The sequence below is a fragment of the Triturus cristatus genome, chromosome 8, assembly GCF_964204655.1.
Source record: "Triturus cristatus chromosome 8, aTriCri1.1, whole genome shotgun sequence".
Classification (NCBI taxonomy): domain Eukaryota; kingdom Metazoa; phylum Chordata; class Amphibia; order Caudata; family Salamandridae; genus Triturus; species Triturus cristatus.
Window position 1 is genome coordinate 790,281,595 of NC_140591.1, and position 27,409 is coordinate 790,309,003.

The window sequence follows — 27,409 nt, forward strand, 5'->3', positions numbered from 1 at the left end:
TTTTCTGACAATGTTAGTGTCAACTATATTTGTTTTCCGATATTTTAGTACTTACCATTATAAATATAGGGACACAATATTTTGGTTGCAGCCCTGAATAAGTGTATCTCAGCTTCCTCGTTTTTTTTCATGTTTGCTCAATTTTTCCTAGAAAACAGTACTTTCTGCAAAGATCAGTCCTGAAATTCGCTAAGAGAATTATGGAGGAAAGTCTTAGGGAAAAGGTTCTCTGTTTACTTCACCGAGCAAACATTGGAATAGCACTATTTGGGAAAAGGGAAACTTATTGAGCTTCTCATGCCATCTGTCTGTAAAAACTTGAGTTGACTAAGATCATGTCATACGCTGCTGTTGGTAGGCACTGACAGTAGCACTGTGTATGCAGCAGGGAGAAGCATGGAAGGCTCGAAAAATAAAATGCAAAGTGTATGACTACACATTTCCTTTTTGATCTAATAATGCCTGGCTCTAAAACTTTTTTAGCAAACAATATTGTTATTCCATGTGCATTTTTCTATCCTGGCAGCATTGTAAAGTTGATGACATGCCTGAAACTGTGAAATACAGAGCAAACATTAAGTTTCAATTGAAATGAAGGGCCTTTATTGCAGATAAAAATAAGATTGAAATGGGTGCAAATGTGTAAAAAATGCTCATAATTATTGTACGAGCTGTTGTGCCTGCATTCCCATCGAAAAATGACACTACTTCTCCCTCTAAGAGTGGTAATTTTATTCCAATGAGAACAGTAATGGCACTTTTGAAATTATAGGATCTGCAGTGCATTTCAATTGAAACTTAGGACCAGATTTACTGACACTTTGCTCAGGGATTTGTGTTTCTTTTGCACCAGAAACCTGGCACAAGGCGTTGTGGTGGAATTTACTTTCCAGACACTTGCCTATAGTAATACAAAGTGGCCATCCGCGCTGCTATGCACTACTTTGTATTAAGGGGGTACAATGGGTGGTACATGGACATAGTGCCATTATAGGCAACAATCTCCACCCACTGTCAGACCATGCAAGATGACATAAATAAATAACACAACAAATACACAACGCAACTTTTGTTTGGGAAAATATTGCTGCAGGTTTATTCCATACAAAAGTATGCAATCTGGTGGGTTATCTTACGGGCGATCCAAGGGCAGGCTGTGGTAACCGACCTATGCTTCCCTGCCCGCCTGATGAGCCAACCTGCACTGTGGCGAACCTAAGCAGTGCTACCCATTATGGGGTGATCCTCTTTGCTGGATCACGTGACACATTGGTCCCTTCTTACCCACGCTCGCCCTCTCGTAGCAAGGCAAGCCCTTGGTTGTTCAGGCCCCCAACTGCCCGAAGGACTAGCGGGGCGCCGACAGACTTCTTCCAGGAACCTGCCATGAGGACTCCTGGGATTTGGACGGCGTGACCGGTGCAAAAGAGGTCACCAGAAAGGCCGGGGGAAGTATAAATATCCTCCACCCAACCTCTATGTGCCAGAAGTGATGCGCCTAGCGCGCCTGGCAGGGGAACTCCTCCCCAAGTCCCAAACACTAGAGGGGTGATGTATGTGCCTCATTGGCACTAAGAGGGCCGCCATTTTAGGGTGGCCCCCTGCGTGGGCCGTGGGCAGCCGCATTCCCTTGCAACCACCCTGGGTTTTGACACAAACCCCTATCTACTGACTTTTGTAGACAGGGATCTGCACACAAATATGCCTCCTCTGGGCTGGCGTAACAGTGGAGCAAGTTTTAAAGGTCTCCACATTTTTTCCAACATTTCTTGTGCACTGCACGTATCACACATACAAAAGGGTGTGCCCTACCAGGACAAAACCTGTGCCTGACAGAATGCAGACAGCCTTGCTCTATGGTGCAAGGGTGTGTGCATTAGTGCAGGGCAGCCTCCACAGCACAGGGAGAGATGGAAATAGTACCGTAGCTGAGCAGATAACGCACTGTACTGCTCTCTACATTTCACACAAGGCGGTGCAGTTGCTGCGCTGGTTTGCGTGAAATGTTAGCAAATCTGCCCCTTGACGTTCTGTTTCAGGAGCGTCAGTAATTATTTTTTGGATGATTAGAAAAATGCTCATTAAATGTTTTTTTGGTCTTCGTTACCTCTAAATGTAGGTTTCTTTAATTTCACTTTTGTTAATTCCAGCAAGGTCAAAGTTCATATGATGTCACTTCATATAATGTCATTGGGATCAAAGGGCATGTCACGTCACTTCCTTGCCCCTGGAATTTGGTGAATCAACATCCATGGACTTGGCACCTCTTTTTCACAAAAAGTGTTAAGTAAAAAAGAACAATGTTGGATGGTCTGCCATGCCATGCTATGGTGGCATGGTAGCCGAGTTCCATTTTTTTTGTTTTCCAAAGACAGATTTCCAAAGTGAGGGTTTGGTTTTGAAAAAACAACAATGACCCTGATGTGCTAGGAGCCTTTTCTCTCTTAGGTGTGCCATGAACAGTACAAGGAGAAAGAGTAAGATGAGGTCAAAAGACCCACATTAAGTCTGGCGAGGCTTCTGACATCAGTTGGCGTTTACATGCCAGTACGGGTGTTTGAGATGCTGCGCAGTCACTGTAAATGCGTTCAACTAAGAAGCTGACAAACTGGGTATTCCCCAATTTGTGCCTAATGCCTCATTACCGCCAACCTCGAAATGAATCCCTAAGGTGGACAATGTCCTACATAACCGCCTGTCCTAGGTCTGCAGCTTAACATGTTATCCTCTGCAGTCTACAACACATAAGTTAAGTCACTTCCTCAAAGCAAAATACATCACGTGCATTTAACTAGGTTTTGTTTCGTAAAAGCTATTATTCGATCACTTGGATGGAATTAGGATAAGATTGCAGCGCAACCTATTCGTTCTGGAACTAAAGGCAAATATCACATAGAGTGGATGTAAGAGTAAAAAGAGGGTTCCAATGGATTTAACCCAGAACAGCTTCTAATTCTAGACTCCTCTGCCACCTTACTCTTTGGAAGATCTCATCAAGTAAGACAAATAATTAATGTTATCAGTAATACAGGACAATGTGAATCATGCAATTCGCAATTGAGAGGAAAAAATGATGATTGGAGTGAAATACACAATAACAGTGAATCTCAGACTCCAATATAAAAACGATCAACGTTCATACAAACATTGCAACCCTCATTTAACAAATGAACACCAGGTTGATTTCTGGCTTATGTGGTAGTGCTGGAGCACTGTGTGGTTTTAGAACGGGAACAAAACAACAACAAACCATCTAAAGGCAATGCAAGCTGTAAAGATGTATCTTACTCAATCAGAAAACTCGACAGAGATTACCATCAGATTCAAGTCCAGATGAGGGGTAGAAGTAAAATGAAGTGATGACAGGTCGCAGTGTGACTTCAATATATTTATTGAAGATATATAATTATAATGAAGAAACAGGCGAGCGCCAGGATATGCAGCTCACAGTCCCAAGGTACAGCTACAACTGTCCAAGAGGACTCGAATGCTCCTTACCTAGCAGCATTCCAAGCTCGCTCTAACACACATCTTAAAGGTAAACACATGACATGTGGTGCATACTACCAACAATAATAACGACAACATAACACATCCCCCCTCTCTAATGAACAAAAAAAAAAAAATGAAACTTAATACAATAAAATAATAACAACAATAAAACAAACAAATATAAAAGTCAAAGAATAGAACACCAAGAACATAATACAATGTAAGTTACATTACATATTCTTTAAGCCAATTAGGCAAGGCTCTTTTTCTCTTATTACAACCAGCATCACCAACTTTAGAGTTAATACTCTCCTGACAAGGTTCAACGTCAGAAGGATTACTAAAAGACCCTTCCCCCTCCCTAAGGGAAGAAAAGGATGCATCAGGAGTTCCATCGCTGGTGGACACACACAATTTTCCATTCTGTTCCTTCTGAACAACCACAGATTCTTGAGAATCTTCAGTAGCTAACCGAGATTGTAAATTACTATTGTCAAAATAATCTTCAATCCATTCAAAATCTCCACTATGATCATGTATTTGATTGTTATCAACATGATTTTGGTTACTAACGACGGCATGTCTTTTAGATTCCAAACTCTTCCATCTTTAAGTCTAACAGAATTCCTTAAGACTTCCACTACCAGTTTAGGTGTTTCAAATCTACTTTCACCTTTAGTGACCTTGAACGTTTTTTTAACACAAACCCAGTCCCCCACATTAATAGAAACTTCCTTAGTACCATGGTGCTTGTCATAGTATTCTTTGGTTTTTGAATGTACTAAATCCAACTTCTTTTTCACATCTGTAGGGGACCATTGTTGCACTTTACACTGCACAAGCCAACCAGGGTTAAACTTACACCTAGGTGTTCTACCCCTCATCATGACAAAAGGAGACAATCCAGTATCAATTTGAGAAGTGACTCTATAAGACCACACTGCCTTTTGTACCTGCACTTTCCAATCTAAGTTTTTGTTCATTGGCTCTTGTATGACACCTTTGATCACCCTATTATACCGCTCCACAGTGCCGTTCCCACTTGGATTATATAGCACTGTGGTTTTATGCTTCACACCACATCTCTCAAAATAATCGTTAGCCATGTTGGATAGAAATTGCACCCCATTGTCCGTCAAAAGGCAAACAGGTAAGCCCTCCATTACAAAAATGTTATCCAAAAATTTAAGAACAGTGTGTGTATCCGCCTTTCCCACAAATTTAACAATAGGCCACTTAGTAAAAAGGTCAATAGCCACCAAACCAAATTCCCTCAACTCACCCACAGGTCCAAAAATATCCACAGTTACTGTGTCCCAAGGAAGACTTGGAATTAACCCTTCACTCATTGTGGGTTTCAAAGTTTTTAGAGATTTGTCTGCTGATCAACAAACTGGACAACCTTTAACAAAACTCTCAATTTCTTTATCAATTCCTGGCCACCAAAACATTCCTTTCACAATCAATTTGGTCTTGACAATACCAAAATGTTTTTTCATGACATAATTGTAATACTCTTTTACGTAACGCTCTCGGAGGAACGATTCTGTCACCTCTCAATAATAAATCTTTGCCTAAGGAAAGTTCCATCCGTACCTCCCAAAAGGATTTCAAATTTCCCATGATATTTCCTTTCTTTGGCCACCCTTTACAAATGTATCCCAACACTCTCTCCAATGCCTCATCTTTAGATTGTTCCTCCAGCCATTCCTTTTTACTAATGGCAGGTGTACCTGAATCATGTATGAACGCTACGCTACAATTCCCCCACGGGTCATCAACACATTCCTCTAATGGAGTGGGTAACCTGGATAAACAATCCACCACAACATTATCTCTGCCCGGTACATAAACCATTTTGTAGATGTACTCCTTCATCCTCATAGATATCCTGGCTAATCTAGCAGAAGCAACTGCAGTACCCTCACTTGACAGAATGTGAACAAGGGGTCGTTGATCATTGCGAATAGTCACAGGTTTCGCCCACACAAAAGCACAAAAATGTTCTAAGGCCCTTGCACAAGCCAATGCTTCTCTCTGTATAATAGGGTACTTACTTTCTGCAGGGGATAGAGCTCTAGAAGCAAACAAAATTATTTTCTCTTTCCCTCTTCTCCTTTTTGTGATAAAACCGCACCTAACCCCTTGTCGCTAGCATCCGTAGTCAATAAACATTCTAAGTTAGGGTCGAAGCTAGTTAGAGCATTTACAGCCTGTAGGTCCACCTTGATCTCTGCAAATTCTCTCTCACACTCCTTACACCATACAAATTTAGCATTCTTCTTTAAGAGAGACCGAATATTGTAAACTTTTGATGCAATTTTTTTTATAAATTTTGCGCAATATTCCGCCATGCCCAGAAATGATCTTATTTCCCCCTTAGAAGTGGGAGCAGGTGATTTAATGATATTCTCAACTAGCGACGGTTTCGGCTTAACTCCCTCCTCACTTATAATGTGGCCCAAGTACGAGACATTCAACCGTTAACCCAGCAGACTGTAATGTTTCTAGGACCTGTATTAACTTGGTATCATGCTCCTCTTTGTTGACCGCTGCTATCAAGATATCATCTTGGAAAGAAACAAACCCCCTCCATTTCCCCAAACAATCTATGCATGAGTCTTTGAAAGACTGCCGCAGCTGATGCAAGCCCAAAAGGCATACGTCTAAACTGGTAGTACCCAAAAGGGGTAATAAAAGCCGTGAGACTTCTCGATTCCGGCTCTAACACCACCTGATGATAAGCGGCGGAGAGGTCTATGGTAGAAAACCACGTCGCCCCTCTCAAAGAAGAAATCATCTCATTTATTTTGGGTAGTGGGAACTTCCTTTCAATTACTATATTATTATTCAAATGGCGCAAATCAATGCACAAACAAATCTTTCTGTTAGGTTTGCGGGCAACCACGACCGGAGAAATCCATTCAGATGTTTCAACTTCTTCAATGACTCCTTTTAACAACAAACTTTGTATTTCTCTTTTGACTTCTTCTCTAATTAGCATAGGGATAGGTCTAACCTTGTGTACTTTTGGTTGAGCATCACCTTTAAGGACAATTCTGTGTTCGAAGCCTCTAAGTCCCCCAACTCTTTTCCAAATACTTTAGGAAATTTCTTGTTCAGCACCTCGCCCATCTTACTGCATTCATCCATAATAAGTACTTTTTCCTCACTATTAGGATCTAATATTATGCGTAAGTCTTTCTGGTCAAACCAGCCCAATACAGATGGTCCCACCTTAGGTACATACAACTTCCCTCTTGTAGATCTTCCTTTAAAAAGAAAAGTTAACCACCTGAATCCTAACATGTCAATCTTCTCTCCTGTATAACTCACTGGATTCACATCTGACGCATTCAACTGATCTCCAATTTTATCGACGAATTTCCTTTTCCATACCTCTTCGTTTATAATGGTGTAAGGAGATCCTGAATCTGCGTAAACATTTACTTTCACACCACCTAAGGACAATTCGCAAATAGGTTTACCTTCCATAGAATCATCCTTATTGTTTAAAATGAAATTGCCTCTCACATTCTTCACGCAATTGTCTGCCCCATCACCATCTTCATCATCACATTTGTCATCATTCCATATATATTTTACATTGCTGCGTCTACGGCACATTTTAGTAAAGTGTCCTAACAGACCACAAATACCACAGTTTTTTCTTAAAGCCGGGCACAGTTTGCTAAAGGCCAAATGATCTCTATTATCACAACGATAGCATCTTCTATCATCAGTCTTAAAATCTCTCCCCTGGTTCTTTAACGGCTGGTTTGTCCATCTTCCTTGAGTTTGTTGAGAATTGCTTTTAACTTTACTTTGTATTTTAAACACAGCGCCCGGTGTCTTTCCAGATTCTTTCTCTGCTTCTTTAATCATATTCGCACATCTACCAGACATTTCTGATTTCCTCATTATAGCCAAAACATCATCGAGTGGTGCATCACCATTCACCCATAAGCAGTCCTGTATGGGTGAATTATTATTATGCACGGCTAACTGGTCCCGTATTAGATCATCATGCAGATTATCAAATTTGCAGTCAATAGCTAATTTTTTAAAATCATCCAACCACTCATCAACTGTTTCATTTTTAGTCTGCTTCCTTTGAAAGAATCTGTGCCTTATTACTCCTACGCAAACCTTTGGAGCAAAGCACCTGTCCATATCATTGAGAGTGTTTTCAAAGGCATCTAAATTGGCATCCAAAATCTTAGACATTCGAGAATGAGTTTTCAATCCAACAAGTCCTAAGGAATGAAGGAGTATCCTCTTCTTCTGTTCAGGTTTCATCTTCCCTGCCTCATCTATTGCACAAATGTAATTTATAAAATATTCCATCCATTTAATACTAGGCTCTGGTCCTGTAGCCCAAAAGGGGTGTGGAGTACTGATAGAAAAATGTTGTTGTGCCGTATTTCCTTCTACAACATTGGCCTTGTGATCCCCTTCATCCATATATAAAATATCAGTTGTAGGATATATCCAAAAGATACTCGAATATTATAATTATTATTATTATATTTGTATCTGTCTTATTTAATACAATATTCAATAGTTCCACAAAATAATGCTACTATGACCCGACAGTCTCACCTGTTTTTCACAGTCGTCTGTTATAAGTTTCCCTTCATTACCGGCCTCCCGTGGTGGAATTCCTTCTGTAACCACGCGGAGGGCCGGTGAGTGCTCGTACTTGCTGTGGATTTATTTATTTATTTATTTTAAACAAAATGGCCGCTACGCAAGGTCACGCAACGTGACCTTGCGCGATGATGTTTTCGCGTTCTCCAGTACCACGCATGCTCCTGACGTAGCTAGCAATCTCCGCTTATGTCAGGAGGTCAGGAGTTCAGCGTGATGCTCGCATTCAGAATGTCCCCGCTGCTTGAAAGATGCAGCCGACGCGGACACTTCAACTGCCACAATCCACTTCTACAAATAAGCCTCAGAAACTTACAAAACTGTACTTCTTTGTCTCCGTAATCGTTTTTCTTCTTATCACCCGACGAGAAGTTTTCACAAGGGTCTTTTCCAGTACATCACTTAACGTCTCGTAGTTGTCTGACTAAGTCAAAAAATTCCTCCCAATAGATTTTTGTTTCAGCTCCCCACTCGTCGCCAATTGAAGTGATGACAGGTCGCAGGGTGACTTCAATATATTTATTGAAGATATATAATTATAATGAAGAAACAGGCGAGCGCCAGGATACGCAGCTCACAGTCCCAAGGTACAGCTACAACTGACCAAGAGGACTCGAATGCTCCTTACCTAGCAGCATTCCAAGATCGCTCTAACACACATCTTAAAGGTAAACACATGACACGTGGTGCATACTACCAACAATAATAATCACAACATAACATAAAGACCCATATTTACAATAAATACTGCAAAGCAGCACAGATGTGCCGGTGTTCTCCTCTCTTCCTATTGCTGGCACACTTTATACCGTCAAAGCAGACCTAGTTGCACCATAGTGCAAGTGGTTAGCATAGTTTGTGTGCGGGAAGGGGGCCCTTCCTTCACAAAAACTATGCTCAAAGGCAGTTTTCTCTATGTATATGTGCTACAGAATGCAACATACATCAAAGACGAAAAATACAAATAAGGAGAAATAAAAGTGTTTCTTATTGCTATGCCAGCTTCAGGAAACTGCAGGATTTTAGCATAAATCCATTTCTACAAGTGTGTCAAAATCCATGTGGGATTCACAGGAACACCGGTGCACCAATCATGGAAAGCCTCCCTAATGCAAAGTAAAGCAAGGCGGTACACTGCTCTGTGTTGCATTACTTTTTCTTATAAATCAATGCAAATCAAGATTTGCAAGTTTTTTTCATTTTTGGGGGGAGTTTCATATAGTGCGAACTTAACACAAAGGTATCAGAGCGCTTAACATGAGCACCAGTTACCTTACACAAGGGCACATCATTTTAATTTGTTAGGCACGGGGAGATTAAGTGATTTGCCCAGAATCACAGGATGTTGAGCGTCATTATGGAGAATCGAACCCGGTTCTCCAGATTTGAGCTCGACCGCCCTAGCCGCTAGACCACCACCGCTAAGCTTGGTTTGTAAATCCTAGCAGAAGACTTTGCGTTGGATCTACATTTAAATAATAACACAAACTCAACACAAACTTTTGTAAATCAGAGGCAAAATTCTTTACGTGTCCTCAGTGTGAACATGGTGCACAGCTACAAGGCCCCCACAAATTACTGGGCACATACTGTTTTTGTTTTTAGCAGTTTTATACAGCACAAAATCGGAACAAAGCTTGGGGGCACTATACATGAACACCAGATTTATTTTGAAGGTATGGGAGATTAAATGATGGGCCAAGATGCCAGAAGTCAAACCCAGGTCCTCTGTTCCAAAGACAGCAGCTCTGGCCATATGGCCATGCGCCTCTAGAAGAAGCGGGTGAATACTGAGTAGGGACAGAAAAACAAGTGTACGAAGATGAACCTGTTTCACATTCAGACTTCATTTACACGACTGCACGACATCTTACCTGGGGTACCAGGCTGACATGTATATTACAGAAGTTATCTCTTTTAACTCTGAACTGGAACTGCCTGAATGCTTCAACAAATGCCATTCCTTCAATGTCTCCAATAGTGCCACCAAGCTGAAAAAAAGAGAATGGGATATTTGTCATGCACTGACGGATAGAACAAGGTAATTCAAAAGATGTCTCCTACAAGAGAGATGCCTCTTCTGTTGGTCCTTTATTACGAGAGGTCTGTAACCCTCAATAGAAAGAATTATGATGTCCACAGTACCATTATTATTCCCCTGGAGATTGCAGAAAACAGCTCCTATCTCTATGAGAAACTGTGGGGAGAATGCTGAATTACCAGAGCCGGTATGCTATTGGGGCTGATGAATACAGCTCTTTTGCGTTCTCAAAATGTCGGATTCAGAGATATGGCCAGGTACTCCCCAAGTCCCCTATTTACCTTTTGTACCCGCAGCCCTTGTATGGATGGGGTTTCCCTCCCTCCTTCAAGGCAATTAATAAGACCACACCAACTTTTGGATTGGGGGTGTAACCCCCGGCCGTATTTATTACAGAATTAAAAAACATTATTTATTCACATTATGTACAATTACGCAGAAAGTCCGGATACATTGTTAGGCAGATGATGCAACGTGGCTGCCCTTAAACTCTAATACACACGACACTACTACCGTAGATCTAACAATGCATATATTCACTTTCTGCGTGTCCCCTCTAGAGCCTACGGCAAGGTCAATGACTGGCAGCCTCTACATCCCAGCAAACTACAAATTACTCCGCCGGAGTAGGCTTGCGCAGGGAGTACAGCTTATCGGACCGATATTCTCCCCCAGGACCCCCCCTAAGCCCTGTGCCTTAAACTCCATAAACGGAGGCTGCAAAATTCTGCATACTTGCGCCCTGACGCGCATGCGCATGCGAGGGTGGCCACAGGCCCACTGGGAAGAGTGTCTCCCCCGGCCCCCGCACCCTGACAGCTTACCTACCGGCTGTCATTGCCCCTGGAGTTACATGGTTCTGACCGCTAATGACTGAAGACTATGCTTACCAATCATGACCTTACCGTCTGACCGGAGACACACACACACACAACTAAATACGACATTATTGCCTGAAAACAAAATTTCATGTACTGAGATTTTATTAAATGTTATACATTTCAACTACATAACTTCTCATTAAAAATCCTGTATGGACACAATTACAAATAGACACTTTTATTACAAATTCACAGAATCATCATATTTACATTCAATCTTATCTCTTAAGATACCTGCAATGAAAGTTAAAAGAACAATGCAAATACATCACCGAGAAACATATTTAATATGCCTGCCTTAGACTGTTCTGCTCCCCACACCCACTTTTAAGGGGAGGCACGGGCCAGGCTGGTCTAAATGGTCAGCCCCCCAAAGTTGGGAGCCCGCGTGAACCGGAAGAACTAAAGTGCTTCCGGTTCATGCCCCTCCATACACCGCCTAATGGATCCTCAGGGGAGGTGGGAGTCCTCCCACCTCTTCCTAGCCCCCGGGGACCGGTGCGACTGCCATAATGGCGGCGCACACTTGTTTAGTGCTCGGCCTTGCCCAATTGGGCTGTTTGTGAAGGCAAAAAGTAATTTTGCTTGTAAGACAATTCACTGCAATTCAGGAACACATTATTGAACCGCAATCTGGATTGCGACTACAGTCTGTTTCAGTATTTAAAAGGGGCATGTTTGGGGCACCCCTTCCAAATACTGAATTGCAGTAGAATGTATTAATGATTTACTGACTAACGAAAGGTAACCAAGGGTTCCCTTCCCCCAATGTGAATGTTGAAAAAAATATTTCTTAAGAGACGGCTGTGGTCCATTAAAAATGTTAGTTCTAAGTTTAATTATTTTTTTAAAACGCATCCCATTTTCCTTTGAGGAGAACCATTCTTTATTTAAAAGCACTCACAGACAAGGTGGTCTGCTAACCTCAGCAGGCCACCATCCCTGTGATTGCTGCCATTCACAAAGGGTCACAATTTGCATCCTACCTCATTATTATTCATGAGATAGGTCGAATTGCGACCCACTACGAATCAGGTTTTTGCAAACTGATCTATTATTGCAAAGATCGGTTTGCAAAAACATAATGGATTCTTTAAAATTTAGCGTGCAGTCTGCAATGACTCTTACCAAATCCATTCTTATCACATCTCCCCCTTCGATCCTTCAGTAATTCCTCATGTTCAGGAGATTATTAAGATTCAAACGTGAATCACCATTTATTTTGCACCTTTCAAGTTGTGATCCCCCAGCATTGTTAACTCCAGGTTTGCAGAATTACCATGCAACACCGCAGGACCCCTTAATGAGACAAGCTCAAAAAAGTGAACTGCGTGAAAAAATGCATTAAACTGTACTTGAGGACATATATTTAAGGGACAGCAAAACATTCTAGTTTAAATCTCAAAGTCTGCTCCTATAAAAAAAGAAACTAACACAAACAAACTCAGGAATTCAAAAGTGAGCACAGTTAATATTTATGACATGTATTTCCATGCCTCCTATGTGTTTATCCACTTTTTCCAATCACAAAAACTGTTGTTTTGCCAGGCAAGCTTGGGGAATAAAAATCAGGACACAAACATAGCAGGCATGGAATGAGGCAGATTTTAGAGACATGTCTCAAATAGTCCATGCACATGTGTGCATGTTTGCTGTTGCACGCAACAGTGCTTTAGAGCCAGACATATTGGTTTTGCAATGCTTGTTCAAGTTGGAAGGTCACTTACACAGGAAGCTCTAGTACGCTACGTGTTTACAGTGAAATAATTCAGTGTTTATATTTTACCTTTTCATCACCCCTCTCCTTCCTCCTACATCTTCTCCCATCATCAAAATCCCTAAGACCGGAGTATGTGGGTTGACTTACAGTTTGAAAGCTGGTCTGCAGAGGCGCGGCCTTGGCAGCTGGCAAAACTTGCAGGTGCAGTGGTTTACCACTTGCCATATTAAGTGCGCAGTCAGACTATCAGTTTGTCCTCCAAGGTCACAACATGGCTGCCGAAGGTTAGTCTGTGTTCAAGTTGTCCACTAGTAGCATAGGCGGATCACCAAGGTTGACATCGTGAATGTGCATCGTCCAGATTTAGAGTTTTTCTCCACCATGGCATTGCAGATTGGGCATCACACTGCCCAATGGGCATGATAGTCACAGCTGCGGCCGGCACAGGTAAGCGCCGCGGGGCGCAGCAGGAAGGGGAAGTCGACAGACTATGAAATAGGTATTATTTCTTTATTTAATTATACGTATTCTGTCGTCTGTCGGCTTTCCAACACTCCCACCCTGCCCCGCCCCGTCCCACTCCATTGTCCCACCTCACTTACTTGTGCCGGCCGCCGCTGGGTAGTCATCGAAATTCACTGCTTACTCTGACTTAGGAAGAAGGGTCCCTACTTGGACAGTGGCCAGCCATTACCAACTAGAGACCCCCATTTCTAACATTGGTGGCAGCGGTGGGATGATTTTCCTTACGCTCTTCAGCTGCGGCGTCTCGCTAACGGGCGTTAGCGACGATTTTCAGCACTCTCTTCTCCACAGTAGAACTAGAGGCCCTGGAACTCACAGGAGCCTCACCTGCAGATAGAAATCCTCGCTGGGAGGAAATAGGAGGCTGGTGGTGGAGTCTGATGTGCCTGAGACTCCTGCAGGAGGCTAGCTCTCTTCTAGCCCTTGGGTGATTGCTGTAGCAAAAATAAAAGTTCCTTTAAAGTCCTTTCCCTCTTCTTCCAAGTCCAGTAGTAACCACTGCAGGCCAGTCCAAGAAACAGCACACAAGCACAAAGACAGTCCTTCTCTTGCAGATTCCTTCAGTTACACGGACAGAGGTTCTTCTTGTTGTCCAGGAGCAATACAAATTGTAGGGGTTTCAGCACAGATATTTATACCTCAAAAGTCTTTGTTCTCAGAAGCTACAAGTCACTGAACCCAGCCAGAACCAGTTCTGTCCAGTCCTGGAGCACTTTGTTTACCAGGCTGCATCCTTCCTTTCAGAAAGCGGGGGTCTGCCATCAGACGCACCACAGGAGGTGGAGCCAGCATTGAGGAGGGAAGGCACAGCCCTATTCATCTCCCAGGTGCAACTCCTCCCACCCATCTAGATGCAGATCTCTCTATTCACCACTGGGACACCTCACCCTGTCTCCTGGAATTCCCCAGCCCTGTCACTCCAAAACCAGACAGCCAATACACATAACAGCAGAGCACACTGGAAGGCTTAGGCAAGAAAATACCTACTTTCTAAAAGTGGTATTTTCAAACACAGAATACAAAAATAAACTTCACTAAAAGATGTATTTTAATATTCTGAGCTCAGGCATACTAAGTTCGTTTTTCTACCATGTTCTTTGGGTCAGTTAGGACTATAGAATGTAATAGTCAAACTGCCCATTCTGGCCTATGGAGAACAGGTAGCCTTACAGTAGTGAAAAACGAAATTGGGGGTAATTCACTACCAGGACATGCTACACACATCAGAACATGTCCTACCGTACACATATAATGCACCCTACCATAGGGGTGGCTTACATGATGCCAAGGGAATGTTCAAGGGCTGGGAAGTGGGTGCACTTCACAGCCAAGATGGCAGTTCTAGACTGCACACAGACTCTGCAGTGGCAGGTCTGAGACACACTTTACAAGCTGCTTCTGTGGGTGGTGCAAACCAGCGCTGCAGGCCCACCAGCAGCATTTGGTTTACCAGCCCTGGGCACACACAGGCCACGCTACTACGGACTAACAGGTAAACCAAATAAGCCAATCATGGATATACCAATTCACATGTCATATTTACACAGGGAGAGCATATGCACTTTAGCACTGATCAGCAGTGGTAAAGTGCCCAGAGTCATAAAGTCAACAAAAACAGGTTAGGAAAAATCCAGGAGGAAGGCAAAAAGCTTAGGGATGACCCTGCAAAAAGGGCCATTTCCAACAGAAAGCAATATGTATCTCGACTGACATCGGTTCGGCCATCATATTGAAACACACTACACTGAATGAAGTAACAGCAATTACCTGTAGTTACAAATACAAAAGCTTCTACATGACCAAACAACAAACTATGCTGGCAGTCTCAAACTCCTGCAGGAGCGAGCATTCTGATTGGCTGCCAGCAACATGAGAAAAAAGTTGCTGGGAGCCATTACTCCACTTGGGTATTTAGTCTCCTGTCCAGAAGTAAAAAAAACAAATAAGGGGGCAGGGTAACAATAATCTACCCCTCTAGGCCCAACTAGGGCTGCATTGTTCATTTATAGGCCCCATGGAGACCACTCCGGGACTGCATTTCCTAAGAGGAGGGGCCATGCAGACCCCTTCCCCAAGCCATTGTAGGCCCCGAGGATCCCGCCCCAGGGAACCCACCCAAGGGCTGCATGTGAAAAGAGGAGGTGGCGCACTGCTCCTCTCACCGAGCCATTGTAGGCCATTGAAGGCCCTAGAGAGCGCAACTCTGGGGCTGGGGGTGTATGGCCCCCTCCCTGAGCCATTAAAGGTCCCGGGGAGACCACCCCCATGGCCGAAATGTTCAGAGAAGGGGAGGAGCTCACGCAGCCTCCCTCCCCGAGCTTTCTATGCCCCAGTGGGCCATCTTACATGCTGTGTCCTGGGGATTCCACCCCTGGACACAGCGGTTTCCCTGACCGCATGGACGCAGGCAGGGAAACCTGCATTTTCTCCTACATGGCAGGAGCTTTTGTCTGCTCTCAGCCTAATGAGCTCGGGACCCACATCTTGACATACTCTGCGCACTTTGGGTGGTAAATGTAAAAACAACAAGGTGGTGGATGGAATGCTTAAATTAATCTCAGCCACTAGCAATCGCTCGGGCCGCATCCCAATCCACTCAGTGCTCACAATACCATTGGATTCAAGTTAGCCAGGCTGATGAGGGGTGATATCCCAAAACAGGTCCCAGGATCCTTGTTTCCATTCTAGGGAGGACCTGCTTGGCAGTTCAGAATGGACAGAATGGACTGTTCCCATGCGGTGCAGGGTCAAGACTGATTTGCATATGGCTGGGTCCAAACTGGAATGGCATTGTGGGCAAAAAAAATGATGGATTTAGGCCCAGATCTCTGTACTGGGGTAAATGTTCAACAATGTTTAGCATTCCGTCCATCTTCTTTTTGTATTGATATAGTTGCCATATAAGCCCAGACACTGGTCCCGTGCTAACTATGCCACTAGATTCAAGCCAGCCTGGCTGATGAGGGGTGATACCCAGAAACCGGTCCCTGGATCCTTGCTTCCAGGCCAGAGATGACCTGGCCTGGGACGTCAGTCTAAACTGTTCTCAAGGGAAGCAGGGTCAAGACTGATTTGTTTTGGCTGGGTCCAAACTGAAATGGCATGTTGAGCAAAAATAACTAAAGATTTAGGCCCCGATCTTTGTACTGGGGATGAATGTTTGACAATGTTTACCATTCCAACCATCATCTTTTTATGTTGCTATAGTTGACTTAAGTGGGAAGGGTATGCCCAGACATGGTTTCTATGCCATTGAGTTCAAGCTAGCTAGGCTGATGAGAGGTGATTCCCTGAAACTGGTCCCAGGATGCTTGTTTCCAGTCCATGGAGGACCTAAGGGGTGACCCTGCAGAAAAGCCCAGGTCCAACAGGGGCAACTTACTAATATTTGAAAGGAAGATGTAGACCTGTCCAAAGGGGGTAGTTTTGACACAACTAAGGGCAAATTTAGCAAGGTTTAGTATCACCCTTGGGCCACACAAGAGAGATTTACTAAGCCATGCAATGCCACCTTGCGTGGCCCTACATTGCTTGATAAATCTGATGTAAAGCAAGGAAGTGCAAATCGCTGCCTTGTATACTCAACCCCAGAGAGCTGTTCCCATGCATCCACCCATGTATTTTGGCACATTTCAAGATTTACCTTTACTGGTAGACCGGGAAAACACGAAAATGCTATGCCAGGTGAAGCACATCTAGGAGAAATATGTTTATTTCTTCTCATTGTTTCCTTTTTCTATGTGTGCAGCATTCTGCAGCACACACCTAAACAGGAAAATGCCTCTGAGGATTGTTTTTGTGCAGGAAGGTGCCCCTTCATGTAAAAAACAATGCTGCCTACAACGCAGGCACCCTTGCACCATGGGGGCATAGGCACCTGCATTGGCGCTAGGCAGCAGTTAGTGCGCCAGCATAGGCAGAGAGCAGTAATGTGCTGTAAAATGTTAAATACAGCGTATTCCTGCCCTCTCCCTTTCACACAGCGCAGTGAAGCAGGGAGGAAGCCTGCATTGTGTTGTGAAAATTTGTGATAAATGTGCCCCCTAATTTGCAGTTTAAACTGCACAGCCAGGCTGCAGTGGGTAGGACTACAGACCTGTTTACACTGAACTGCAATGGATGGCAATGGGTGCTGCAGTCTAGTTGGGACATTTAGATCACTGGTCCTGGGTACACTTTTATACCACTATATAATAAGGACTTACAGGTAAGTTAAAAATGCCAATCAGGGGAATACCAATTTCATAATGTTGAAAGGGGTTGCACAGGCACTTTACCTCTGGTTAGTAGAGGTAAGGTCCACAGAGTTCTACAGCCGGCAAAACAGTCAAGGCAAAATCTACGGGCATACCATGGAAACAATGGCCATTTCCAACACTTGGGTTCGGCCATGATTGGTGCCTTTTTAATATGGCATGTATGAAGCAATTGTTTGAAAGGGATGCGGCCATTACATACACATGTACAGTTATCATATGGTCAAACAAAACTCCATCTGTCCAAATATTGAACCTTAATATTTCAAGGTGGAGCCTCTGCTGGGCTTCTGTCCCCTCACTCGCACTTAATTTGTGGGTCCGGGTCCCGGGGCTGGATAGCTGTGGGCGCCATCTTTGTTTGGGGTGAGTGTGTTCTTGCGCGGACGCCATCTTGGAGCGTCCCGACGCTCGAGTTGTTTTGGGAGACGCCTATTTAAAGTCGTCCTCTCCCGCGCAGCGGGAACGCGCAGTGGGACGCCGTCGCTTAGCCGGAGTCGTACCAGAGTCCTGCCCGTCTGCGCTCGTCCGCGTCGAGGTAGCGGGTGCGGGCTATGGACTCTGGCCTCCTGCCATTGCACCATCATGTGTAACATAGCGACACTCAGGTACGATCGTGCTGATCTCTTTTCCATAAGAGACAGTCTTCTGGCGTGTAACCATGTCCCTGTACCTCCTCTCTCGGGACCTTATGATTGTTCTTGCGGCTGTTTCTCCCTGGCCACACCCATTGGGGTGCGCCCTGCTGAAGGGACTGCCCGTGGCACTCACACGGATTGCACCGAGCAGGAACGCAATATATGGAGCTTGAATGTTAGATCTTTGGTCAAGCACCATCAGTCACTACGGGACATGATAGATACGGACCTTCCTGACATCATTTTTCTTACCGAAACTTGGTCACAGGACGCTGACACTGCCATTATAAATATGGCTTTCCCCTCTACCTACACGGTGTTTACTCTGAACCGCTCGACTAGGGGAGGTGGTATAGCCATGGCGACTAAATCCTGCTTCCCAGCTGAGTGGAAGGCTTTGGATCTTCCAATGTGTGAAAGCGCCTCGTTTAAGGTAAAGGTCAGTCATCAATTTACCTTCAGTGGCGTGCTTATCTATCGTCCACCTGGGAACGACACTGCTTTCAAGGCCGCCCTTGCGGATGTGGTTAGCTCGCTGGCTCCTAGGTGTGCTAACTTTAGCATAGTAGGTGACTTAAATATACATCTTGATCAGACGTCGGGCCCGATTCACAGAACTAACTTAAGACAAAATCCTAAACTTACTACCATTTTGGTATTCACAGAAGGCACTTACTCATTTTGGTATTCACAGAAGGCACTTACTCATTTCGGTATTCACAGAAGTTAGGAGTCCTAAGTTTAGGACTCCTAAATGCCTTCTGTGAATACCGAAAGCCTTAAAATTAGGATTTTTCTCAGTTTAGTAGTAGTATAGTTAGGACTCCTAAGTTTAGGACTCCTAAATGCCTTCTGTGAATACCGAAAGTCTTACAATTAGGATTTTTCTCAATTTAGTAGTCCTAAGTTTAGGACTCCTAACTTTAGGACTCCTAAATGCCTTCTGTGAATACCGAAAGCCTTAAAATTAGGATTTTTCTCAGTTTAGTAGTAGTATAGTTAGGACTCCTAAGTTTAGGACTCCTAAATGCCTTCTGTGAATACCGAAAGTCTTAAAATTAGGATTTTTCTCAATTTAGTAGTCCTAAGTCTAAACTTAGGACTACTAAATTGAGAAAAATCCTAATTGTAAGACTTTCGGTATTCACAGAAGGCATTTAGGAGTCCTAAACTTAGGAGTCCTAACTATACTACTACTAAACTGAGAAAAATCCTAATTTTAAGGCTTTCGGTATTCACAGAAGGCATTTAGGAGTCCTAAAGTTAGGAGTCCTAAACTTAGGACTACTAAATTGAGAAAAATCCTAATTGTAAGACTTTCGGTATTCACAGAAGGCATTTAGGAGTCCTAAAGTTAGGAGTCCTAACTATACTACTACTAAACTGAGAAAAATCCTAATTTTAAGACTTTCGGTATTCACAGAAGGCATTTAGGAGTCCTAAAGTTAGGACTCCTAACTTCTGTGAATACCGAAATGAGTAAGTGCCTTCTGTGAATACCGAAATGAGTAAGTGCCTTCTGTGAATACCAAAATGGTAGTAAGTTTAGGATTTTGTCTTAAGTTAGTTCTGTGAATCGGGCCCGTCATCTCTATCCATCAGCTCCTTGTTAGCGGACCTGGAAGCGATGCAACTTAACCAACTAGTCACCTCCCCCACCCATATAGGAGGACATATACTTGACCCCTTCTTTACCACCTTAGTTCGGGCTAGATCATCTGACCCGATGGTGGTGGGTTGGACTGACCATCTGCTGGTTAAGGTGTCATGTCCCCTAGACAACCCGCAACTTAAACCTGTGGATAAACAGATCCTAAAGCGCAATTGGCGTAAACTCAAGTTGGAGGAGTTTGTCAGGATATTGGAGGCACAACCCCTAGGCAAACTGCAGAATGTGGAACAGGGATATGAACAGTTTTGCAACTGGGTCCTTACTGCCCTCGACTCTCTTATACCTCTGCGCTGGGCTAAATGTCACGCTAAAAATCGTAGCCCTTGGTATAATGAGACTCTTGCCGAGCACAAGAGAACCTGCCGGCAAGCTGAGAGGGCCTGGCGAAAATCCTTTGATCCCACGTTAAAATCGCTGTACTTTGCCCAGCTTAAGACCTATCACAGAGCTATCTGTCAAACCCGGGCCGCTTATTATGCAGCTGAGTTTTCCAACAGCCCTAACCCTTCTAAGTTAATCTTCAAGGCACTCAAAGACCTGATGGGGAAACGGGCCACCTCGCAAGAAATCTGCACAGACTCTCACTGTGAAAGTTTGGCATCCTTTTTCGTGGAGAAGGTGCAGACAATCTACCGAGGATTTATACCATCTGTTCCCGGGGATGCTCCTAGTGATGTGAAGGTCTCGGTGTCCGAAACTCTGTCCATCCTGCCGGCCATGTCTAACGAGGTATTTGACACTCTGAGCCTCAAAATTAAATCTGGCTCCCCCTTAGACCCACTGAAGCCGGAGTTCCTTACCCGTCTCCCGCCTCTCTGTCGTGAGCCCATTTTGGACTTGATTAATCTCTCCCTCAGTGAGGGCGTGGTCCCGCCATCCTGGAAGCAAGCTGTGGTCAGCCCTATTCTGAAAAAACCCAACTCTGACCCCTTGCTCCCGGAGAATTACCGGCCCATCTCCCTCCTGCCTTGGACCGCCAAGGTCACTGAGGCACACGTGAATTCCATCCTGTCTGCCCACCTCTCTCGTAATAACATTCTTGACGAGAGTCAAAATGGATTCCGCGCTCAACACAGCACTGAAACTGCCTTGCTCTTTATGACCGAGCATCTGCGGTCAGTGCTGGATGCGGGGCAGACTGCGGCGCTCCTACTGTTAGACCTGAGCGCCGCGTTTGACACGGTGTCTCATGACATTTTGATGCGGCGCTTGGAGGAAGTGGGTATTGGGGGGAAGGCTCTTCAGTGGTTCCGCTCCTTCCTCTCGGACCGGTTTTTCAAAGTAGCCATTCCACCTGGCCAGTCCTCTTTCCATTCTTTGGAACTGGGAGTCCCTCAGGGCTCTGCTTTAAGCCCCACATTGTTCAACTTGTATGTGAAACCGCTGGCTGCTGTCGTCAGGCAATGTGGCCTTACCATGACATCGTATGCCGACGACACGCAGCTGGCGGTGACACTCAGTGGGGACCCTGAGGTGACTGCGCCCAGGTTCCGTGCAGGACTTATAGCTGTGGCTAGCTGGATGCGTAGCAACTGCCTACAGCTCAATGCTAAGAAAACCGAGGTCCTGGTTGTAGGGAAGCAGGCGGAACTCTGGGGAGACCAGTGGTGGCCTTCCGAACTGGGGGTGTCCCCCATCCCAGCGGCCGAAGTTAAAAATCTGGGGGTTTGGCTGGATTCTAACCTTTCTTATACCAGCCATACAAAGAAGACAGCAGCTACCTGCTTTGGTATTCTGCGAGGACTGAGGCCAGTCCTCAAATTCTTTGACCCTCCCACTCGGCAACTGGTGGTTCAGGCCTCTATCCTTTCCCGGCTGGACTACGGGAGTGCCTTGCTACTTGGAGTCAACCAGGCTGAGGCTACTAGGCTTCAGAGGGTGCAGAACGCTGCTCCACGGGCCATTGTTGGCCTTCCGAGATGATGTTCTGTCTCTGCTGTTCTGACCTCCCTTCACTGGCTTCCGGTCAGACAGAGAATCAAATTTAAGGCTCTCTGTCTGACATTTAAGATTCTGAAGCTTTCCTCTCCCCCTGCTTTGGCGGGCCTTATTTCTTCATACGTCCCCACGCGGTCCCTCAGGTCTGAATCTTACCATCTGGCGATTAAGCCTAGGTTCAGGCTGAGTAGGATGGGAGGACGCTCTTTCCGTGTTCTGGCGGCTGATCTATGGAATTCCCTTCCTTTACATATTCGCGCCCTAAATAGTCTGACTCTTTTTAGACGCGCCATTAAAACCCACCTGTTTGCCTCTGCTAATTGATTTCTCTTCTCCTCAGCTTTGACCTGTTGTGTTGTGTACCTGATCAGGCGCCAGGACGCCCCTTCGCTGGGGCAGCTGTGCGCCTAATAAAAGTTATTAACATAACATAACATAATGCCCATGCTCAGCTGAAAATGGCTTGGCACAATGTGAGAAGTTGGCCTGGTATATGATGCTCACTAGTTAAAGTGATCACCTTGTACCATGCCAAGCAACCCTTATGGTGTGGTTGTAAGTCAACCTTTTCGGACTAGCTGCCCTAGTGGTAGCGTAGGCTAAGCAGTCTTTGAGGCTAAACTCGTGAAGCGTGTTAAGCAGGCTGTTTTACCAAATGCAAACCCCTTTTATACCAATGAAAGGACACCACACAGATATATATTCAAAATATATATGTATTTATTTCTCAAAGTAACCCCTAGTCTCTTTATGAGCACAGGAGCACAAATCGTCAAACAAGATTACAGTAGAATACACAGAAGTTGCACTTTATATGGATAGGCCCTGGTGGCCGCTCAAACCATATACTAAAATAGTGGTATAAGTACCACGAACAGAAAAGGGAAAAGGCCTAGGGCCTCTAGAATCGCTGGGCCTACACGGAGCTAACTTCAGTTAGTGACCAGGAGGTCCACGGGTGGCGTGTGCAGAGCAAATAGTCACACGCGTGCTCCCATAGGTTTCAATGGGTGCGTAAAAGGTACAAAGTTACTGCAAAAAGGATCTTCCGGATGGACTAGGAACTCAAGATTTGGAACACAGGCACTAGAGATGTAATACTACACTTGGGCACAGGAGTGCCAGCTTTACCTCACCCACAGGAAGCGGGTGCATAGGCCTCGAAGTGCGTCGGGTTTCTTCTATCTGTTCCGTGGAGCCTGAAGATAAAGATGCTGCAGGCGGTCAATCCGGGAGAGATGCAGTGGATCCAAGAGTGGATCGGAGATGTTGAAGACCTGTAAGCAGAGGGGACAGTGTTCACAGTCACTAGCCAGTGACCAGCGTGGCACCAGGTGGGTACCAGGCAATGTTGGGTGCAAACAGGAAGAAAGGTGTAGCTTGTCTCTGCAGCCACGTGGTCCCTGGAGGTCGACGACGTCCAGGAGTCGGTTCACGAGCTGTCCCACGCAAGCTCTCGCTGTCGGCGGTGTCGGCGACTTGATCGAAGCAAACAAGCCTTGGCAAAAGCAATTGTTGTAGGAGATGAAATAAGCTGATGGTTCTGACCAGCAAGGTCAGAAGAACTGCTCCTTTGGAGGGGAGCAAGGGCCAGTCTGGAGCAACCAGACCAGCGGTGTATTTTGTAAAGTTCGTCGCCAAGATGGCCACTAGCCAGCGGGCCAGCAACCGGTTAGGCGCGTCGAGTGGCAAAATGCAGAAGGGCCCCACGCAGATCGTGGAGATGCTGGAGGGCTCACCTTTGGTGCAGATGCTGCTCGAGGGTTGGGCTTCTCAGATCCCAAAGCACAACTTGGAGGGAGCCTTGGTTGTTGCACTTGTCAGCTTGTCGTGGTCGTTTCAAGATGGCTGGCTCCACGTGTCTCGGTGCCTCCACGGGTCTCCTCTTTTCAGGGACTGTGGATCGGGCGGTGAGAGGTCTGGAGGTCCAGGTCTTGTCAGTCTCTGGGCTCGGGCTCCGGCGGGAGGCGGCGGCAAAGCAGACGTTGATTCGCTGGATGGTGCTTGCGTTAGCAAGGTGGTCACTCCCTGACCACAGGGGAGATTTCCTTCAGTCTTCTGTGCAGCAAAATGTCGAAGTTCCCGTCTTCTTCTTAGTTTCAAGTTGATTCCAGGATGTCTGAAGTCTTAGGACACAGCTCCTACCTTTAAGCGGATTCTAGGGGCCGGACTACCTGCTGGGTCCCTCCCTATGGGTGGGACCAGGAAGGGGGGTGGTTACACCCCCAATCCTTTGTCCAGCTCGCCCCGGGACTGGTGTGCCCCAGGACCGGTTTGAACTGGCATATGCACCGAGGCTCCTTGTGAGCCACAGGCATGTCTGGTTTCTTTCAAGCCCTACCTGACCAATACACAAAATCCTGTCTGGGGTGGTGCATGCACCTCCCCTGGCAGGAAACCCTTTGTCCACACCTCCCAAGCTGGAAGGACTCCCAGCAGCAGGAGGGCAGACTTGTGTCTGTGGTGGCAGCATCCATTTTGTGGAGCTGAGGCTATGTCTGATTTTACCCGGGTTTCAGGTACTGTACATGTCGTGTCCCTCTAGAAGGGTGGAATGCTAACCCCGTCGCCAGAATTGGCGAGGGGTTAGTATTCCAATTCGTATGACACCTTACTCGACATGTTTTGATAAAGCCAAACCAAAGATAGCATTTAACCGCGAGGTTCATAATGCACTTAAGAGTATATGGTATGACGATATCTGGAAACAGTAGAAGGAAGTTGTTCCGACCACTGCAGACAGGCTCAGCTCATGCCAGAGCACCATCTCACATGGATCCAAGCACTCTGCCTTCAGGATTGTTAAGGCCTGCCATAGGAGTGACTTATAGGTTACCATGTGTCCCATTTAAGGTTAGGTATAGGTATACTACACCTAAGTAAGAGGTGATTACACCAACTTACCCCAGCTGAGTGATCAGCCAGTTGTGTCAGATTGTTAGGCCAAGCCTGGGGTGGCATAATACATGCTTCAGCCCCTGGCAGGCCTTGGGTACACCAATGCCCTGGGTACCTAGTGTACACTGGTACAGGGGCTGACAGGGTGATCCACTTCCAATTGGTTATGCACCTAGGGTGCATAGTTTTAATTTAGTAGAGAGAACAGCAGGCTGGGGGTCTGATTGGCAGGCCCACAGCCTCAATATGTCAAAAACCAGTGAAGCAAAAAGCAAAAATTTGGGGTGACCATAGGATAGCAGACCCTACTCTCCTACACAACCCCCCCCCCCCCAAACGCTGGGACATTAAACTAGCCTTGACCAGTCTCGTCTTCATGTCCTAAGTGGAAGTACCTGGAGAGACCATCTGCATTCCCATGGTCAGTACCTGGCCGGTGCTCCACTGTAAAGTCCATCCCCTGTAGGGAAATGGACCACCTAAGCAGTTTGGGGTTTTCACCCTTCATCTGATTTAGCCACAAGAGGGGCTTATGGTCGGTCTGAATCTTGAAGTGAGTGCCAAACAAGTATGGCCTCAGCTTCTTCAGGGCCCACACCACAGCAAAGGCCTCCCTCTCAATAGCTGACCAATTCTTCTCTCTGGGGGTCAACCTTCTGCTAATAAAAGCAATGGGTTGGTCTTGACCATCTACATTAAGTTGTGACAGCACAGCTCCCACACCCAACTCAGAAGCATCTGTTTGGACAATAAACTCTTTGGAGTAGTCAGGACTTTTCAGGATAGGTGCAGAGCACATGGCCTCCTTCAGGTCATCAAATGCCTTTTGACAGCTTACTGTCCACTGAACCTTTTTGGGCATCTTCTTGGATGTCAGATCATTAAGAGGAGTCACAATGGACCCATAGTTCTTAACAAACTTCCTGTAGTACCCAGTCAAGCCCAAGAAAGCTCGAACTTGAGTCTGGGTGGTTGGAGGAGACCAGTCCTTGATGGATTGTATCTTACTCTCCAGTGGTTGAACTTGGCCTCCACCTACAAGGTGGCCCAAATATACAACCTTACTCTGCCCTATCTGGCACTTAGTAGCCTTGATAGTGAGGCCTGCCCTTTGCAGAGCCTCAAGAGCCTTCTTCAGGTGGATCAGGTGATCCTCCCAGGTGGAGCTAAAGACAGCAATGTCATCAAGATATGCTGCGCAAAAGTCATCCAACCCAGTAAGGACTTGGTTCACCAGCCTTTGGAAGGTGGCAGGTGCATTCTTCAGACCAAAGGGCCTCACCATAAACTGGTAGTGCCCACCTGGGGTTGAGAATGCTGTTTTGGCCTTAGACTCCTCAGCTAATCTGATTTGCCAATAGCTAGCTGTTAAGTCAAATGTGCTCAAAAACTTTGCAGAAGCTAGTTTGTCTATGAGCTCATCTGCCCTTGGAATAGGGTGTGCATCTGTCCTGGTGACAGCATTGAGACCCCTGTAGTCCACACAGAACCTCATCTCTCTCTTGCCATCTTTGGTGTGAGGTTTGGGGACCAGAACCACTGGGCTAGCCCAGGGGCTCTCTGAGGGTTCAATGACACCTAATTCCAGCATTTTATGTACCTCAGCCTTTATACAGTCCCTGACGTGGTCAGGTTGTCTGTAAAGCTTGTTCTTTACAGGCAGACTGTCACCAGTGTCCACCATATGGGTACACCAGTCAGTTTGACTAGGTATTAAGGAAAACATATGTGAAAATGATTGTAGAACCTGTCTACATTCAGTCTGCTGATGGGCAGTGAGGTTGCCTCCAAGGGTCACTCCTTCAACTGAGCCATCTTCAGGGTTCTGAGACAACAGGTCTGGGAGAGGGTCACTCTCTTCCTCCTGTCCCTCATCTGTAGCCATGAGCAAGCCCATGTCTGCCCTGTCAACATATGCTTTAAGCCTGTTAACATGGAGTACCCTGTGGGGACTCCTGGGAGTTCCTAGGTCTACCAAGTAGGTGACCTCTCCCTTCTTTTCCAGGATTGTATGGGGTCCAGACCATTTGTCTTGGAGTGCTGCTGGGGCCACTGGCTCCAACACCCATACCTTCTGTCCTGGCTGAAACTCAACCAAGACAGCCTTTTGGTCATGCCAAGCTTTCTGTAAGGCCTGGCTTGCCTCAAGGTTTTTGGATCCTTCTCCATATACTCAGCCATCCTGGAGCGGAGACCAAGTACATAGTCCACTATGTCTTGCTTAGGCTTTTTGAGAGGTAACTCCCATCCTTCCTTCACTAAACACAGTGGGCCTCTTACAGGGTGCCCAAACAACAATTCAAAGGGGCTGTAGCCAACTCCTTTTTGTGGGACCTCTCTGTAAGCAAACAGAAGGCAGGGTAGAAGGATGTCCCATCTTCGCCTGAGCTTTTCAGGTAATCTTTTGATCATACCCTTTAGGGTCTTGTTGAATCTCTCAACAAGCCCATTGCATTGTGGGTGATAAGGGGTGGTGAACTTGTAGTTGACACCACATTCCTTCCACATAGCTGTCAAGTATCCTGACATAAAGTTGGTACCTCTGTCAGATACTACCTCCTTAGGAAACCCCACTCTGGAGAATACTCCCAGCAGGGCCCTGGCCACAACAGGTGCTGTAGTGGTCCTAAGGGGAATTGCCTCTGGATACCTGGTGGCATGATCCACTACCACCAGTATAAATCTGTGCCCAGATGCA

The 27,409-nt window shown here is 45.6% G+C and overlaps 1 protein-coding gene and 1 long non-coding RNA gene across 5 annotated transcripts in view; one reads left to right on the top strand and one right to left on the bottom strand.

Moving 5' to 3' along the window:
• LOC146805091 (CTP synthase 2) overlaps positions 1-27,409 on the bottom strand; it is a 1,453,753-nt gene that overhangs the window by 1,129,291 nt on the left and 297,053 nt on the right. For all 4 annotated transcript variants that reach the window (XM_085622227.1, XM_085622228.1, XM_085622229.1 and 1 more), the window contains one exon: positions 10,017-10,133. In XM_085622227.1, coding sequence (XP_085478353.1) covers positions 10,017-10,133 — 117 coding nt within the window. The remainder of the gene's footprint in view (positions 1-10,016; positions 10,134-27,409) is intronic.
• LOC146805092 (uncharacterized) overlaps positions 1-27,409 on the top strand; it is a 320,554-nt gene that overhangs the window by 65,808 nt on the left and 227,337 nt on the right. The window lies entirely within an intron of this gene.